This window comes from Heloderma suspectum, chromosome 11 (genome assembly GCF_057233095.1).
Source record: "Heloderma suspectum isolate Gila_16-S chromosome 11, 16-S_ref, whole genome shotgun sequence".
NCBI lineage: Eukaryota > Metazoa > Chordata > Lepidosauria > Squamata > Helodermatidae > Heloderma > Heloderma suspectum.
In genome coordinates, this window is record NC_139468.1 from 32,372,339 (window position 1) to 32,389,718 (window position 17,380).

General features: G+C 47.0%; 1 protein-coding gene across 3 annotated transcripts in view; it reads right to left on the minus strand.

Annotated features, from left to right (window-relative positions):
- LRRK1 (leucine rich repeat kinase 1) overlaps positions 1-17,380 on the minus strand; it is a 134,951-nt gene that overhangs the window by 106,213 nt on the left and 11,358 nt on the right. For all 3 annotated transcript variants that reach the window (XM_084817359.1, XM_084817358.1, XM_084817357.1), the window contains exon 2: positions 17,172-17,358. In XM_084817359.1, coding sequence (XP_084673485.1) covers positions 17,172-17,238 — 67 coding nt within the window. In that variant the 5' untranslated portion in view covers positions 17,239-17,358. The remainder of the gene's footprint in view (positions 1-17,171; positions 17,359-17,380) is intronic.

Sequence of the window (17,380 nt, forward strand, 5' to 3'; positions counted from 1 at the left end):
GGGTTCAGACAAAAGGGGAAGCTGCAGGAAATTCAGCTGGAGGGCAGATGACCATTTTTAAGAGAGTTGAAAGATTTGATGGAGGTTTTGATCCCTATGGTACACACATTTATTTTGTCTCGCTGTCATCTCTGCTCAAATAGGTTTTGCAGGATTTTGAAACAATTAACGCCTCCCCCCCCCCCCAAACCCTGCCTAGAGCCAGAAGTGGGATGAGTATACATGAAGTATTCTCTGCTTCCAGTTTATAGCCCTTTGGCCCAAGCTGTCTGGAAAGTACCAGGAAGTCACGTGCATCCAAAGGGGTACAGCACAGTCGAAAACATTTGCCTGGTTTGATGCAGGCTAAGAATATTATTTTGGTAGTGGTGATGATGGGGGAGAAATACCTTGGATGTTGATGGTTCAGGTTTTAGAAGACTGACCCTGCAATCTGATGCATGTTTATTCAAAAATAAACTCTGCTCTTTTCAGCGGGGCCCAGGTAAGTATCCACAGGATTACAGCCTGAACTGACATTGTTGTAGAACTAGCAATGCAAGTGTTTTGTTGTTTTGCCACCATGCCATGTATACAGAATAAACCAGCATTTCCCAAAATGTTTTGACTTGGCTGCCTGGAGGGTTCTCCCCTAAAGCTGCACAAATTGAATACAGACCACCACCACCCCAAATTGTGGATGGAAATTTATTTCTGCAGTGATGTTCTTTTCAACTGCTCTAAGGCAGGAGTGTCGAACCTCTTTTGGGTGGTCCTCTTTTAGCCCAAGGGCCAAATTCAACTTTGGAGAAGGTCTCAGGGGCCACATTCCAGTGGTGGCTGGGGCCCAAGGCAAAGGGGGTGGGACCAAGCATGCCAGCATATTTTAGCTCGAGGCTGCAATCCCAAACACACTTTCCTGAGAGTGAACCCCACTGCATACAGCAGGATTTACTGCTGAGTAAACAAGCGTAGAATGGCACTGTAAAGCCCTTACTGCCAGTAACTCAGCCTTAGGAGAGGCATTTCAGCCTTTTAGAATGGGGAAAAAACATGCAATAGCCAGGAATCCACCAAACAATTAGTGGGCAGAGGAAAGGGCTGTGGCCATCAGGGGAAGCTCGGAAGGATGGACTGGGACCCCAGTTGGGCCAGATTTGGCCCATGGGCCTGAGGTTCAACACCCCTGCTCTAAGAAAATGGATTTCAGCTCTGTCCCACAGATTCATGGTGGTCCTATGTAGCATAGATATACATTTCTTAATTATGCCTTGAAGAAAGCCTTCTGTAGCACTGACAACTGGAAGACATTGGGTGGGCCGGGAGGGGCAGCCAGGGCACCCTCATGAACCAGACGTTCTCCACCCGTTTTAATGAGAAAATCATCATGACACACAGGACTACTTGGGGACTGCACGTGCAGCATATGACAAGTTTTAATCCATCCTGAATTGTCTTATGGTTATTCTCTTGAGATTGCTTGTTTGAAGCTGTTTTAGATATATGTTCTCTTGTGTATATTGTCTGTTCGTGTGTTTTTTATGTAAATGGCTTTTAATCTCTGTATACTATATTGTTAATGTTTTTAATCTTTGTAAACCGTCCAGAGAGCTTTGGCTATTGGGCGGTATAGAAACGTAGCTGATGATGATGGTGATGCACAGAACATTACACATTACGATGTCTAACTTTTATAATTGGGGCTGGCCTAAGACATTTTGCTGCCTGAGGTGAAGAACAAGATGGTGCCCCCTCCCATTTTGTGTACAAGAGTCTTCCTTCAAGACTGAACATTGCTCTTCAACACTGACGATGGGACAGCATTCTCCGCCACACCTGAAGGCAGCAGGCTACCTGTGTAAGGGGTTGGACAGAAGGCCATGTGGCACACAATTCTCTCCTCCATCACCTTGCTGCCACCTCCTAGCATTTGCGTCCTGAGGCAACCACCTCACTTTGCCTAATGGTAGGGCCGGGCCTGTTTATAATGCTATATCCGCAGATACCCCAGCACAAGTTCCTCAGCTAGGAAGGAGAACTCCTGAACATCCCGTTCCCTTCACTGCTTTCTATGGCGCTCCATTCTGACCTTGACTACCTATAAGTACATCCAGGGCATGAGTCTGGCTCTAGCTGGTAGAACCGGTGAACTCGGTGCTTGAGGCTTTGAGTTCTCATGTCCCGCCGGGCACCTTTCCTCCTGCATTTCATGTTTGTTCCTGCCTGCCAGTTCTTTTGTTCTTGCAGCTCTCCCAGACCACAGAGATCCTTGCCTTGCCCTGCCCTTTTACACTTTTGCAAAAAGCAGCAGGGTGAGAGCGGTTCAGATCAGGACCTCAGTGCTAAGGAAGGGGGCAATTAACACTCCCCTCCCCAGGACTTTTTCCCCAACTAAAATTCCCTCTCCAACCCAAAGCTACCATTTCCCATACAAAGGAAAACATACAGGTCCATTTCAGTTCTCCCCAGTGGAGGCTGGTGACTCCAATGTCAGTGGGGCAGTGCATCCACTCTAGGTTTCAGTCAGAGCCAGTCAGAACTCTAAAAGTGCGATGCACCTGGGATAGGTCCTTTAGAGTTCTGACTGAAACCTGAAATGGATTCACTGCCCCACTGACATTGGGGCCACCAGCATCCACTGGTTCTCCCTAATGGGGGAGATGGTGTGGGTATTTTCAGCGAGAAAATAGTTAACCCTGCCTCCTCTGGTGCCCTGGTTCCAATCTGAATCAGGCCAGCCCTGAGGCTGCTTTTCAACACAACTTCAAATGAGATGGGAGACCCAGTGATGGATCTCCCATGTTTTCATGTTGTTTGGCCCTTCGAATGCCAGCACACCTCAAGCCACTTGCCTAGCAGCTTGCTGCACAGGAAGAGGGAGTGACAGAAAACAGGGTGGCAGAATGAGATAAAAACTGGGTGGCGAAAATAGAAAGGGGGTGACCCACCCACTTTGGGCTCTGGTCCTGCCCACTGCCAAGAGGCCCCCGACAGATTACCCACCAGGAAATGCAGCCCTCGACAGGAGAAAGGTTGCCCATCCCTGCTAAAGCAGGTCCCGCAGCTGTGTTTGGATGCAAGTTGTGCTCCCTGCCCCTTGATTTGCTGTGCCTGATCTACTCCGAATCCCACCAGGTCTGTTTGCCAGCAACTGATCCCATCAGCCCTTAACTGGGCTGCGCCATCCACATCTCGGCTTAAAAAAGGTAAAGGTAAAGGTGTCCCCAACCAGTCGTGTCTGACTCTAGGGTGCGGTGTTCATCCCCATTTCTAAGCCGAAGAGCCAGCGCTGTCCAAAGACGCTTCCGTGGTCATGTGGCCGGCATGACTGAACACCAAGGTGCACGGAACGCTGTTACCTTTCCCGCCGAGGCGGTACCTATTTATCTACTTGCAATTTCTTGCTTTCTAACTGCTAGGTTGGCAGAAGCTGGGACTGAAGATGGGAGCTCACTCCGTCACGCAGCACTCAGGTCTCGAACTGCTGTCCTGCCGACCTTCCAGTCTGCAGTTCAGCATCTTAACCACTAAGCCACCGCGGCTCCTACATCTCGGCTTACCTCCCCGTTAAAACAAAAAAGTCAAGAAAGGAGGTGCTGAAAAAAGAAGTGACTCAGCTTTGGGATGAAAGTTCTATATTTTATTTCTTGGACTCAGTCCAGCCCCGGCGCCTGCAAAGATTCTTACACGTAAGCAAAGCCTATTCCACTGTCATCCTCTTCAGTTGTCTTCTGCCTCCTAAACGGAGATGTGTTCATGAAACATGCATAAAGGTAAACAACTGATCAACATTCCCTTTCAAGATGCATTTCCAAGCAGACTGCCTGAACAAAGGGAACAGTGGATCAAAGCCCCTGAAAATGGAGCCCACCAAAAAAAAAGAAAGAAGGTGATGGACACAGAGGAATCTGGTTGTCTAAATGAACAACATCAGTAATCAATTGGTGTAGCTGGAACTCAGCCTTATGTCCTCCATCCAAAAGTCTGCAGCCAAAATCATGACCAACTTTTGTCGCACGGACCATGAGACACCCCTCCTCAAATCACCAGACAGAGTTATGATGGGAGCCAGTTGGTCAGATCAATTTGCGCCAATCTTGGAGCACCTTTGCCAGATGCCAGTTTATTTGGGGACCCAATTCAAGATGTTGGTTTTGACCTTTAAACCACCCAATGGCCCGGGCCCACAATATTTCAAGTATCATCTTCCTTGGACATTGAGACACATGAGCCTGTGTCTCAGTGTCCGAGGCCCTGCCTTGGGTCTCCCGGTTGTGTCAAAGATACACTGGGTGGTACCTGAGACAGGGCTTTTTCAGCAGTGGTGCCCAAGCTCTGGAACAGTCTCCCAAGAGAAGGCCACCAGACTTCTTCACTGCTCGCTTTTAGATGGGCAAAGATGGTTTTATTTCAGGGAGCTTTTGTAGAAGATTGTTCTTAGATTGTTTGCAAGGCGGAACCACAACAAAATGTCACAGTATGGAATGCTCTTGTTCAAGGTTCTAGCCAGCCATGCTCTTTTCCAGGATACTCCATTCCATCCACCCACCCCTGTTTTCTGATTCCCCCCAAGAGTCAGTCAGTTTTCTCTCTTTAAGAGAAGAGACTTTCTCTTTCTCTTAGCTTGATGGTGTTATAGGCTCCTTCCAACCCTATTCTATGATACTATTCTATGATTCTTTAGTGGGGTGTTTTGGGAGGCTTTCCCCACCACTGGGGGGTTCTTTCTAAATCTTCTTTGTATTTCTGCAAACCTTGGGCTTTCCCCAAATCTTCTGACCCTGCCCCTTCTGTGGCACCATTTTGACTACATAAGGATTCGCTGTCAGAGAATTGAGATCGTTATTAGTATATAAGATGCTGCTGCCGCCTTTTTAAAGAAATGAGCGTTGCTGGTTTTGTAGGTATTTTGGTTTTTATCACTGGATATTGTTTTTATGTTGACTGTAAGCCACCCTGAATATTTGTTAGAAAAGTGACGTTTAAATGCTGAAAATACAAACATACTTTCACTGGCTCCCCATCCTCTTCCACGTCCAACACAAACGCTGAATCTTGACCTTCAGAGCCCTCCATGGCTGTGCCACACCTTTTCTGCCCTTACTTTCCATGCTAGCCAGTGTGGTGTAGTGGTTAGAGCATTGGACTGGGAGCCGGGAGATCCGGGTTCTAGTCCCCACTTGGCCATGAAACTCACTGGGTGACTATGGGCCAGTCACTGACACTCAGCTTAATCTACCTCATAAGGTTGTTGCGAGGACAAGACGGGGATGGGGAGGATCACGTACACTGCCTTGGGCTCCATGGAGGAAAAACAGGTTATAACTGTAACAAATAAATACTGAAACAGCCCTGCCCCATAGCGTTTTCCCCTCCAACTCTGCCATCCTCAACCCTCTGAAAATCTCTTGCTCTCTTAAAAGCCTCCACCCATTCTTTCTCACTTCCCCTTTTGCCTGCAAGCCCCTCTGGAACATGCACTCAGTGTAACCTCTCGCCCTCCCTCCCTTAAAAAAACCTCCTCCAAACCTGCCTATTCCATAAAGCCTTTGGATGCTTCCCTTATTCTCATCCCCAACTGAAAGACAGCCTACTGCTGTAATCATATGCCCATCTGGGAGGAAGCCACACTGAACTCAATGGGGCTTATTTTTGAGTTAATATCCATAAGATTGCATTACATGTAATTGTATTTGCTCCTATGTGCCCTGGTCTCCACTGACTGTTTCTCTCACCATCTAAATTTAGACCGGCCACCCCTCAGGGCAGGGGCCCATCTTTTTAGTTGTGCGCTTATGCCACGTACCTGGATGGTGCTACAAATACATTACACCCTCTAATAGTGAATTGACCTGCTAAGTGCCAGGAAGATTGCAGCCAAAATGGGGCCACTACGAATCAGCACGCTCAGGGGAACTCTAGGGTTTGCAGAAGTACACCCGGGGGGTGGGGGGGGGAATCTAAAGGGCAAAACCCCAAAACAACCCACTGAAGACCAAGCATGCTCAGTGGCCACAGAATATGAATTGTCTGTTCGGGGTGTGTTTGGGTGGCAGTGGGGTGGAATGGAATAGAGAACCTTGAAAAAGGGCATGGCTGGCTGGAACTCTGAACAGGAGCACTTCACACGGCAACATTTTGTTGCAGGTCTCACTTGTATAACTACCATCCATGGATAATTGATCTCATAACAGAATCTACTCTTCACTTTTTTTTGGAGGAGCGGGGGAGAGGAAAGATGGAAAAGAAACGAAGCTGCTATGCCTTTAGAAAAGCAAAAAGCTCATTTTATAACCCCGTTGCTTATTTCGCTATCGGATTTTATGTTTCATATCAGTTGGCTACTGTAAATAAGGCTGAAACAGAACAAACAGTTAAATGTTTTGCTGCGGCTGTTAAGAAATCACAATTAATGAATGGCTGACAGTAATTGTTATTGGGTGATAAATGCTATGGGCACTGTTTATAATGTAAACTCAGTTGCTGATTCTATGTTGTGTGTTATGCATGTTGATGATGATTTCTATACTGCCCAATAGCTGAGGCTCTCTGGGTGGTTCATAACAATTCATAAAAATACAAAAACTACATCATAAATACTGTAATACAACATTATAATAAACAATTATAATTAATTGTTAATGATTAGTTGCATTATATACTCTGTTCTATTTATTTTACAGATTGTAATTTATCTTGTTTTACTCTTCATTTTCATAACTGGTTTTATGTACCAATATGTGGAAAGGTCTCTGGAGCAAACCGGGGTGGGCAACTTGGGGTCCTCCAGATGTGTTTGCCTATAACTCCCATCAGCCTTAGCCAACACAGCCAATAGTGTGGGGATCATGGGAGGTGTAGGCCCAAAACATCTGGAGGGCCACAAGCTGCGCACCCCTTAGACTAAATAAACACTTTTGGTTGGGAAAAAGAGAGGGGATTTTGGTAGATGCAATTTATTAGGTGGAAACAATAAAAACCACCCCTGCTGAAATGCCTCCTTCTAAGACTAAAGGAGCGGACAGCAGTCTTCCATGGTAGCTGATCATCCTATTGCTGGTGGGATGGCACATTAGGTCATATTCTGGCTTGGTTAAGCCACCCACAGGATGCTGATTATTCAATGCTTTGGCTAGAGTCCGTATTCTCTGAAACTGGGACATAAAAGTTCCTAGAAGCCCTAAAGGAAATTTTGCTTTTGCTCTAAGGTTGAATTCACAGACTGACTGTGTCATGGTAGATCAGAGATGCAGAACCTCAGATTTGGGGGCCAAATCCAGCCCTCCGGGGGTCTGCAGATGGCAACATCCTCTTCTCCTGCCCCACCCTCTTCCTCCCAGCCACCATTCCTTTGGTTTTTCCCACATTCTAAAAGGTTGGGATGCCTCTCCTAAGGCCTTAGTGACTGGCAGCAAGAGAATGAAGCTACAATATGCTGGTATTTTTGGCCCTGCCCCCTTTTGCCTTCGGCCCCAAACACCATTGGAATGCGGCCCCTGAGAGCTTCTCCAAAATGCAATGCAGCCCTCAGGCTGAAAAGAGGTTCTGCACCTGTATTGGCCCCAGGAGCATAACCGTCACCTATAGTGTTAGAGGGGCCTAGAGATCCATAATGCTTGCTTAAGTTCATTATTGGTGCAATTCCTATGCTAGTACGCCTCTGAGCATGTTGAGATGAGTCAGAAGGCCGATATCAAGATGTGCCTTGGAAGCAAAGTTTGTTTATCTTAGGTAGCTGTGCTGAGAACCAAACACTTCTAGTCTATGCTGGGAACGAATGCTAGGGGCGCTTGCTGCTGTTATGGTGCCTTATTGCTAACATGTATTGTATAAAACCCATTGTACCCCATGGCTCTGGGTTCAGAGAAGCTGTCTCATCCAACCATTGGGTACGCCTGTGTGCTGTTAAGTTACTCAATAAACTATCTCCTTGTAAGTAAACCTGGATCTGATTTATCACTATCTCGGCACCTCTAAATTAAGAAGTCGATGCCCACGGCTGGGGCAATACATTACCCCTGTGGCAGATTCGCCGCTATTACCGCATATACACAGCCGTGCTTATGAGTTCATTTCCAGTAAAACACAGAGGAAACAACAGTCCCCTTCACATGTGCACCCAGATCTGAGGAAGCCTCATCCACAGAACTATTTCCATCTCTGCCTTGCAGCTGCTCTCCATGGTTTCTGGGACCCCACAAATGAAGGACAGCCTCATCCAAGGAACCAACACAGCCCCACTCGCAGGCTGCATCCCCAGCCGCCCAGTGAGATCATCGTTAAGGGGAGGTCAGCCTGGCACCAAACACCAGCCAGAGAAGGAGCAGCTGAAGGGAGCTGGTTTTGCCCTTCCCTGCCAGAACACCACCTAGTAGAGAACTGAAACCAACCTGGCCCCATCCATGGGCCAGAGAAGGAGCTGCTGCTCCAGCGCTTGCTTTCCTCATCCCTCCCCTTGCCTTTTCCCTTTTGTGTCTGTTAGATCATAAACTTGTAAGCAGGGGCTGTGCTGTGTTACCTTTCAGTATCTGTACAGCAATTAGGAAATTTTAGGAGCTTTATTATTTATTTATTTAATACAGCTGATATTATTATTATTATTATTATATCATCATCATCATCATAGAATCATAGAATAGTAGGGTTGGAAGGGGCCTACAAGGCCATCGAGTCCAACCCCCTGCTCAATGCAGGAATCCAAGTCAGAGCATCCCTGAAAGATGGCTGTCCAGCCTTGTCTTGAAGGCCTCCAGTGTGGGAGAGCCCACCACCTCCCCAGGTAATTGGTTCCAATCATCATCTCCCCAAAGAGATCACCATCTCCCCAAAGAGGGCAGACATAGGATTGAACCTGGGACCTTCTAGGATTGATTATTATTATTATTATTATTATTATTACTACTACTACTACTACTACTATTAATATCAGGCAAAGGTCCTTCCTATCACATGTTACCTGTTCCTTTTACCTGGAGATGCCAGGGACTGAGCCAGACTGTCTGCATGAAGGATGTGCTCTACCACCGAGCTGCGGTCCCTCCCCAGAAATTGATCCAGGTGCGGTCCCCTCTTTCCATGTCTGACTCCATGTAGCGTGCTCCCATGTTGCCGGGGAGCGGCTATGGATAGCATAACCATGTGAGCAGGGCTGTCTGGAGCAAGTCTTTCCCTTCAGTCTGGCAGTGATCAGCCCCACCCGTGGAACTGCATCATTCACGCATCGTGGTCCCCGCATCTTGCCCGCAGCATGGGTCTGTGCCGGACCGAAGTGGCTCTAATGCTGCTGGGTGCATGTGTCGAGGGAGGCCTGCCCCACCAAAAACAGATACTTTTCAGTAATATGTGGCACCAGTGACACTGCCTTACAGCGGGTCAAGCCAATGATCCATTTAGTTCACTGCAGCTTGCTCTGCTTGGCAGCAGCTCTCTGAGAGGGTGGATATAGGTTTGAACCCGGGACGTTCTGAATGCAAAGCCAGTGTGGCATCGTAGCTAGAGTGGCCTTCCCCAACCTGATGCCCTCCACTCCAGCTGGGAATCATGGGAGTTGTAGTCCAACACATCTGGAGGGCACCAGGTTCAGGACAGCTAAGTGAGAGTGCCAGACTAAAACTGGAGACCTATGTTCAAGTCTCGACCCCGCCAGAAAGCCCCCTGGGTGACCTTGGGCCCATCTCTCTCCCCCTCTCTAAACCTAGCCTTCCTCACAGGGTTGTTTGTGAGGCTCAAAGGCTTCAAGACTTTGTAAGCAACCCTGAGAGCATGAGCTCTGTTAACCACCAGGCTAAGCCCCTTCTCTACAAGTGGATTTCCGTGTGCAAATTATTGGAACTTTATGTACACAAAGATAGCATACCACACAAAGATTGCCACAGTCTGCTACTCTACGCATAGGCTGTATGTGTGTGTGTGTGTGTGTGTGTAGGGACTGTATTGAATGCAAGAAGTAAAAAAAGCTCTACAGAAGTTCTTCAAACTGCTTTGATGTGAGACAAACAGGGATTCTCAGGAAATTCTTGTTTGAAGCGATTACCAGCGTCCCCTTTGCATCCACATTCCCCAAAGACTAAATTTGCAATTCAAATGGATAATTTCTGTAACACGAGGCTGCCAATCATACAATGAACGCTTGCAGGCTGAAATAAGGCAGGTTTTGTTACTTTTCAATTCAGGGGTAATCAACCAGTAGCGAGAGGCTGTGCGTACAACATCAAAACATTCAACACCAATGAAAGCCAAATTCCTCAAGAAATAAAGCGGATTCACGCAACCATACGTTCCCAGTTCAAATCTCTCATTGCCTGTGACGTCATTATATCAGGGGCAGGGCCAGCCTAACCATTCGGCAGAATGACATGGTCATCTCAGGTGGCAGATGATGGGAGGCGGCAGCAAGGTGTTGGAGGAGAGAGCTGAATGCCAAGGAGCCTGCCCTGTTCCCCCTAAGCTAGCTAACTTGCCTTCTGCAGCACCAGACGCTGCTGTTCCATTGTCAGTATTGAAGAAACAGTCCAGTCGGGTTTTGTACATGGAACAGGACAGGGTGCCATCTCGTTCTTTGCCTCAGGCAGCAAAATGTCTTGGGCCAGCCCAGACTAGGGGTGGGGAACCTTGGGCTCAGGGGCCAAATCTTGCCTTCCTGGAGGCCACATCCAGCCCTCTGGGGTTCCCCAGTTGGCCATGCCCCCTTCTCCTGGCCTCACCCCCTTTCTCTCAACCACCAACCATTTGGTGGTTTCCCAGCTTTTGCACAGTTTTTCTCCCACTCTGAAAGGTTGAAATTCCCCTCCTAAGGCTTGGTGACTGGCAGTAAAAGCTTTAAGCTAAAATCTGCCTGCATTTTTGGCCCTGCCCCTCTTGCCTTTGGCCCCACCCACCACTGGAATGCAGCCCTGAGACCTTCTCTAAAATGGAATCCGGCCCTCGGGCTGAAAGAGGTTTCCCACCCTGGCATTAGCTCATCCTTTCAGCTTCAACCTTGTGCCCACCATCCAACCTATAATATCCAGATGATAATACTGACCTACCTTACAGGGCAGTTATAAAGATTACTGAGAAAGTAGGTGAAGTGCATTGAGGAGTCTAAAGCACCAAACAGGGGCTATATATTATCAATAATCATAAATTGAACAGATCTGCATATAATTGCCTATTCTGCACAATTTTGCAGTTCTTTGCATTTGCCGGGCAATGTAAAGTACTGCAGCCCCATGCCCTGGAAAGCCTGCTTGCCTTCAGTCTTAGGAGATTCCACCTGGCACCTCCCATAAACTTTCAAGTCTATCTTTTCAGCCTTATGGACCAGTAACTTGATTTTGAAATAAACAACAACAACAAAAGCTGAGAATCTCAAGAAACTGCATCATGCATCCAATGCAGTTTCACTGCCTGTGTATGGGGGAATGTGAAAACACAAACAGCCCTGTCTATTGTCTAACAATCTATTAAGAAGACTCTCTTACGGGGCAGGGGGAGGGAAGGGAAGAAACAATCCAAACTAAAAATAACCCTAACATGAGTCCAGTGATGACACTGGCATTATATAAAAATTAAAATTTAACTTTCAAGTCCGTGTCCATTCAGTTCTGCCGGCCTTCTGGAGCAAAATTCTGATCATGTAAACATAAAATGCTGCCATTTCCATAGAAAACCTCAACACATACCAGGAGTATATTTTTTTTATTGCATTTATATCCCGCCTTTTTCCCTCTTGCAAGGAACCCAAGGCGGCTTCCATTATCCTCCTCCTCTCCATTTTATCCCCACAGCAACAACCCTGTGAGGCAGGTTGGGCTGAGAGTCTGCGACTGGCCCCAAATCACCCAGTGAGCTTCCATGGCAGAGTGGGGACTAGAGCCCGGATCTCCCGGCTCCCAGTCCAGCACTCTCACCACTACACCACACTGGATCTCATATTTGAGCTAAATTTATTCAGGCATTTCATCAGCCCGTCTCATGTCTGAATCAATCCCTTTGATGCAGAGCGGTGTCAGTTATTCATTTTTAATATTTAAGGAGCACTGCCTCTAATGATGGGAGAGTCCACCACTTTCTGAGGCAGTCTGTTCTGCTGTCGAATAGCTCGTACCTTCAGGAAATTCTTCCTAAGGTTTATTTGAAATCCCCATTCTTGCAATTTGAACCCATTCCATCCCAATAGGAATGGTAGAGCCTCACTCAGACACCATGCCCACTTCTTTAAATGCATCAAGGTAATCACTGCACCTCTCTTGCCATCACTCCTCCAATCTCCTTGCCCAAGTAGGGAGAGGGGAGAAATTGGTCAAGCAAATCTGGGATGGAACTGAATAAAAGACCCAGAGTCTGCATACTACTCCATTTAAAGGGCATGGTCTGAAGGCACATGAGGCAGCCACCTTGCTGAAGCTAAGTGGGTTTGGGTCTGGTCAGTGCTTAGAGGGGAGACCACCTGGAAACCCCATGTAGCCACCTTGAGTTCCATGACGGAAGAAAGGTGGGATAGAAATGCAACAAACAAACAAATAAATAAAGGGGCAGTCAAGGTTTTCTGGCAACGAAACACCACACTAGCATGGGAGGCAACAAAAATGCATGGCAAATCATATGCGACAGCTCAGCCTTGTATTTAAGCACTAGTCTGGTAGCCATGGGTGACCAGGAATTGCATACAGGCAATTGTGGAGGTTAGCAGAGGAGAGATGGAGAGAGCACTGTTTCCTTCCTTTGCACCCAGCATAGAAATTAAGCGGGCTCCTAGAACAGGGGACCCAATATAGAAATGCAGCTCTCCATCCTTCCAGGGTAATAAAAATTTTGGCTTATTTACAAGGCTGTGATAGCTATCCTGTTTTATTTCCTATCGCGTACACACAGAGAGAAATATAAATCACACAGTCCGATGCCATGCATGCTTATTTGGAGGAAAATCCCACTGAATTCAACTAGACTTTGTTGTTGTTGTTGTTAAGTCGCGTCCGACTCTTCATGACCCCATGGACCATAGCATGCCAGGCCTTCCTGTCCTCCACTCTCTCCCGGAGTGTGCTCAAGTTCATTCAACTAGACTTACTCTCAGGTAAATGTGCACAGGATGGCAGCCTTGGTTGTTCTTTATCCTATATTCCTCTAACAAAGCAATATTTAGAGGGAAACCAACCCCAATCACATCCCTATGAGACGCAGTGGGAAAACACCTGCTATTCAACTGTGCTCAATTTGGGGAGATCCTTTCAAATGTGCTCATTGTCATAGCAACTTAAAGCCATTAAGATGGTTTGTAATATGTCCCACCCCCCACGAAAATCAGTCAGCATTATGGGTTGAAAGCATGCCATTATGTCATGCAATTATTACATGAATGGTTTGACATGCATGCACACACAGAGACAAAAAATACAGACTCACAGCAAAACTGAAACAGAAACCTAGAGAATGAGTAAACATGATCTACGCACATAGAGGGATAGGAATTTTCCCGAATCCTCTGGGATCACCATGCAAAAGATCTCTAATAAAAGTGTCAGAAGAAAAAGGCAGGCATTTATTTGGGACTGCTGGGAGGAATCCACAATCAAGCTGCTTCCTCTGCTTCTGCCAGGCTCACAAACCAGCACCAAAAATGCACGCATCCCTCCACTGCTTCTTAACGAATTGCTGGTTGCAAAGGTAGAGGGACGGGGATGGAAAGAGAATGGAGATGAAGCCATAAAGAAGCTGAAAGCAGACGGCATTTCCACCTGGCTCACTTGTAGGACCTTCCTAGCTGCAGCCAAGAAGAATATATTCGTGCCACCGATTCCGTAACGCAACACCCTCATGACACATCGATGCACTCAGAGCCTCTGATATCTCTTTGCTTTTAAGTGGGGTGAGGAGAGAGATGGATAACATGTCACATTGGGGCCTCATTACAGTGTGCGTGGCTGGGTGTGTGCTGGGGGGGGCAAGGGGAGCGGGGTGGAAGCAGTTTCAGATTTGGCTTTGGGAGAGGCGGGTTTAAATTAGGGCAAAAAACCACAGCTGCCCCAATGTTTACGCTTTCTGACGCGTTTCGAGAACATCTCTTTAATCAAGGGCCATTTTTACTGCATTCACAACTCTGATATAATGCTCGGAGCTCCTTGCTCTGAACTCAGGCATTGTGAATGTGCCTGAGCTCAAAGACTTGCCCTTCTCAAAATGTGATGGGAACTATAAACATTGGTGCCAGTGTCTTTTTTCTCTGCTTTTGGCTTTTACGGCTGCATTTTTTAAAAATCCCCTTTTCTCTTGGGGTTTAAATTAGGAGTGGCTTTAGCTTTTGGGGACCTCAGACCACTTGGCCTAAGAGGGCATGATAACTTTGTGGGGGGGGGGGCAGGAGAAGGAGGGAACAGGCACAACCTATGAAGAACAGAGGCAACAAGAACACAGTGTCTCTGACTTTCTATATTTTTGTCTTGCAAGTCCATTTTGAGAATCGAAAGCTATTGTTGTCCTTTGGGTTATAGTTATGTTTCCAATTTTTCACCCCACCGATGAAAACCTTTGTCAACGCTTGTGTTAGGACAAACTGTATTAGTATAGCCTGTTCTATGGCACGTGTATTAGTTAAGTTCACCGGGAAACCAGTATTGTCACTATGTATAACATGCTGGACTGTTAATTTCTGGTTTCTGTACAATGTTATATATTGTATCATTCACATTTTAAAATTATATCTTGTATGTTAGACTAGTCACTTTATTAAAGCTGTTTTATCTCAATTGTATCTTTACACCCATAAACTCCCTTAAACCTATTTTGGTCTCCTCGAAGAACAGAGGCCTGGAGGAGAAGTCTATCAATGGTTACTAGTCCTGATGGCTATGTGCTACCTCCAGTACCAGAGGCGGTATGCCTATGTACACCAGTTGCTGGGGAACATGGGTGGGAGGGTGCTGATGCACTCGTGTCCTACTTGTGGCTTCCTGATTGACAGCTGGTTGCCCGCAGTATGAACAGAATGCTGGACTAGATGGACCCATGGTCTGATCCAGCAGGGCTCTTCTTATGTTCTTTATGTTAGAGGCAAACAGGGCACAAAAATGCCTAAGAGACTCAGAGATTATGCACAGAGCCTATTCAGATCTTCAGCCTAGCCAGTGGGAGGCAAGATGCTGTCACGGCACTCTATCAGTGGGCCCCTGGCTACAGCCCAATCCTGCTAATCTCGAGTCCGGGCCGGCATTGAGGGTCAGTATGGTCAGGCACCTGCTGAAGGCCCATACCCCGGCAGGGGCCCGCTGGCAAGAGCCCCATGGACTTTGCTCCTCCTCTTCACCATCGCAACCTGTTTGGTCACCTGCCTCTCGGTCTGGCCCAGACAGTGGAGGTGGTGAGAAGGAGGAGCAGGAGATGCCATGGCCTATTGCTCCCTGGCTCTTTGCCTGCCAAGTAAACAAGTGGTAGCAACGATGAGAAGGAGGATGAGGAACAAGAGCAGCTGGTGACCATGGCGGTGAGAAGGTAGACTGACTGAGGGAGGGGGTCCCATTGAGGGTGTCTTGCCCCCAAGGCCCCTCACAAACCTGGATCGGACACTGCCTCCAGTGGCTGGCCATGGTTCCAATCCCACACCAGCCTGGGAACACTGAACGGGCTTTGGGAACATCGCCCTCTTTTAGCCTCGATTTCTCACCTGGCAATAATGGTGAGGAAGTTCACAAAAGGGTTCTTCCCACCCCTTTAGCCCTGGCAGGTCTCCTGTGCCTTTAGCATGGCAAGCAGAAATCCAACCGGAGGAGTTCTCTCCACCAGAGAGCAGCCAAGAACCACCTTGACAAGAGCCAGTGCGGTATAGTGGTGACAGTGTCGTACTAGAACTGGGGAGACCTGGGTTCAAATACCCACTCAGCCATGAAGCCCTCACTGGGTGAACTTGGACCACTCGGTAGCCTAACCTACCTTGTGGGGCTGTTGTGGTGATGATAAAAGTGGAGTGGGGTGAGAACCACATACACTGCCTTGAACTCCTTGGAGAAAAGGGAGGCATAAATGTAAGAAAATAAACTAATAAACTGCAGAGGCAAGGTCAAAATTAGGTTGCCGCTAATTCCATTAAAAAGCAGGATTAGGTGAAACCTGAAGGGAGGGAGGAATGTATACTCTCCCTTCCCCCCACCCCACATCTCCACTGGTTGCCAATTGTTTTCCGGGTTCAATTCAAGGTGTTGGCTTTAGCCTTCAAAACTCTAAATGGCTTAGGGCTGCCTTCCCCAACGTGGTGCCCTCCAGATGTTTTGGACTTCACCTCCCATCAGCCCCAGCCAGCATAGCTAAGGGTTAAGAATTCTGGGAGTCGTAGCCCAAAACATCTGAAGGGTACCAGATTGGGGCAGAGTGGCATAAGTCCTGGAGATCAGAGGCACCACCTATCTTGGTATGAACCTGCTCAGTTATGAAGATCAGCAGGAGAGGCTCTTTGGAAGACACCAAGGCTATTTGCATGTGACGGTGGTGTTTGGCAGCAAATTATGGATTAATTAACCCATGAATTGCGGGGATGTGCGCTGAGCATGAGCAGCTTCTGGTTTGCAGCAACAACTTATGAATGCTGCATTCGTAGGTTGTTAACGCAATGTCCGAACTCAGACACTTTCAGTTGTCTGTGGTTAAACAACCCAAAGTTATCTCATTAGTTTTAATTTAATAAATTTAATAAATAAGTTAACCCACAATTTGCCACCAAACGTCACCATTATGTGTGAACAAGTTTGATCTCACTCGTAGAGTCTCATTTGTTGGGCAAGTGGGAAAGAGCTTCATCTGTGCTGCTCTCAAATTCTGGAATGAGCTCCCTGTGGAGTCGCCACTGGTCCCCACTCTCTCTGTGATCAGGAAGTGGATCAAAACACATCTGTTCAGCTTGGCTTTTTAAATTGTTCTTATTGATTTTATGGTTATTTTATGGTTATTTTAATGTTTGACTATGTTTTTATTGGATTATGGGTTTTATTTTCATAAATTTTTGTAAACCACTATGGTTGGCTTCAGAAAGGCAGTACAGAAATACAATCAACCCATCCACTTTCTCCATCGAGGCTCTATGACTTGAAGTAACTCCCACGGGATGCGGGGGGGGGGGGGAGGCTGAGCTCTCTTGCCCATGTGGCAAGACCCAACCTGCTGTGTTACACCCTCGGTAAACTGATGGAGAAATAGAAAACAGCCCAAACTGGTGTTTTATTTACCTTCTTGTGCTGCCATATTGCTCTTGCTGTCATCAACTGAGTCCTCTGTTCCCACGCACCAATACATTCTGGGCTTTTGTCAGGACCGTTCAATGTGTCAAGTTTCTGATACATTTAATATCCAAATGGAGTCGTCAAAACTATACGATGTTATCCAGTTTGGAAAATCTTCGCTATTAATCGCTGCCTGGAAGAGAGAAACAGACAGA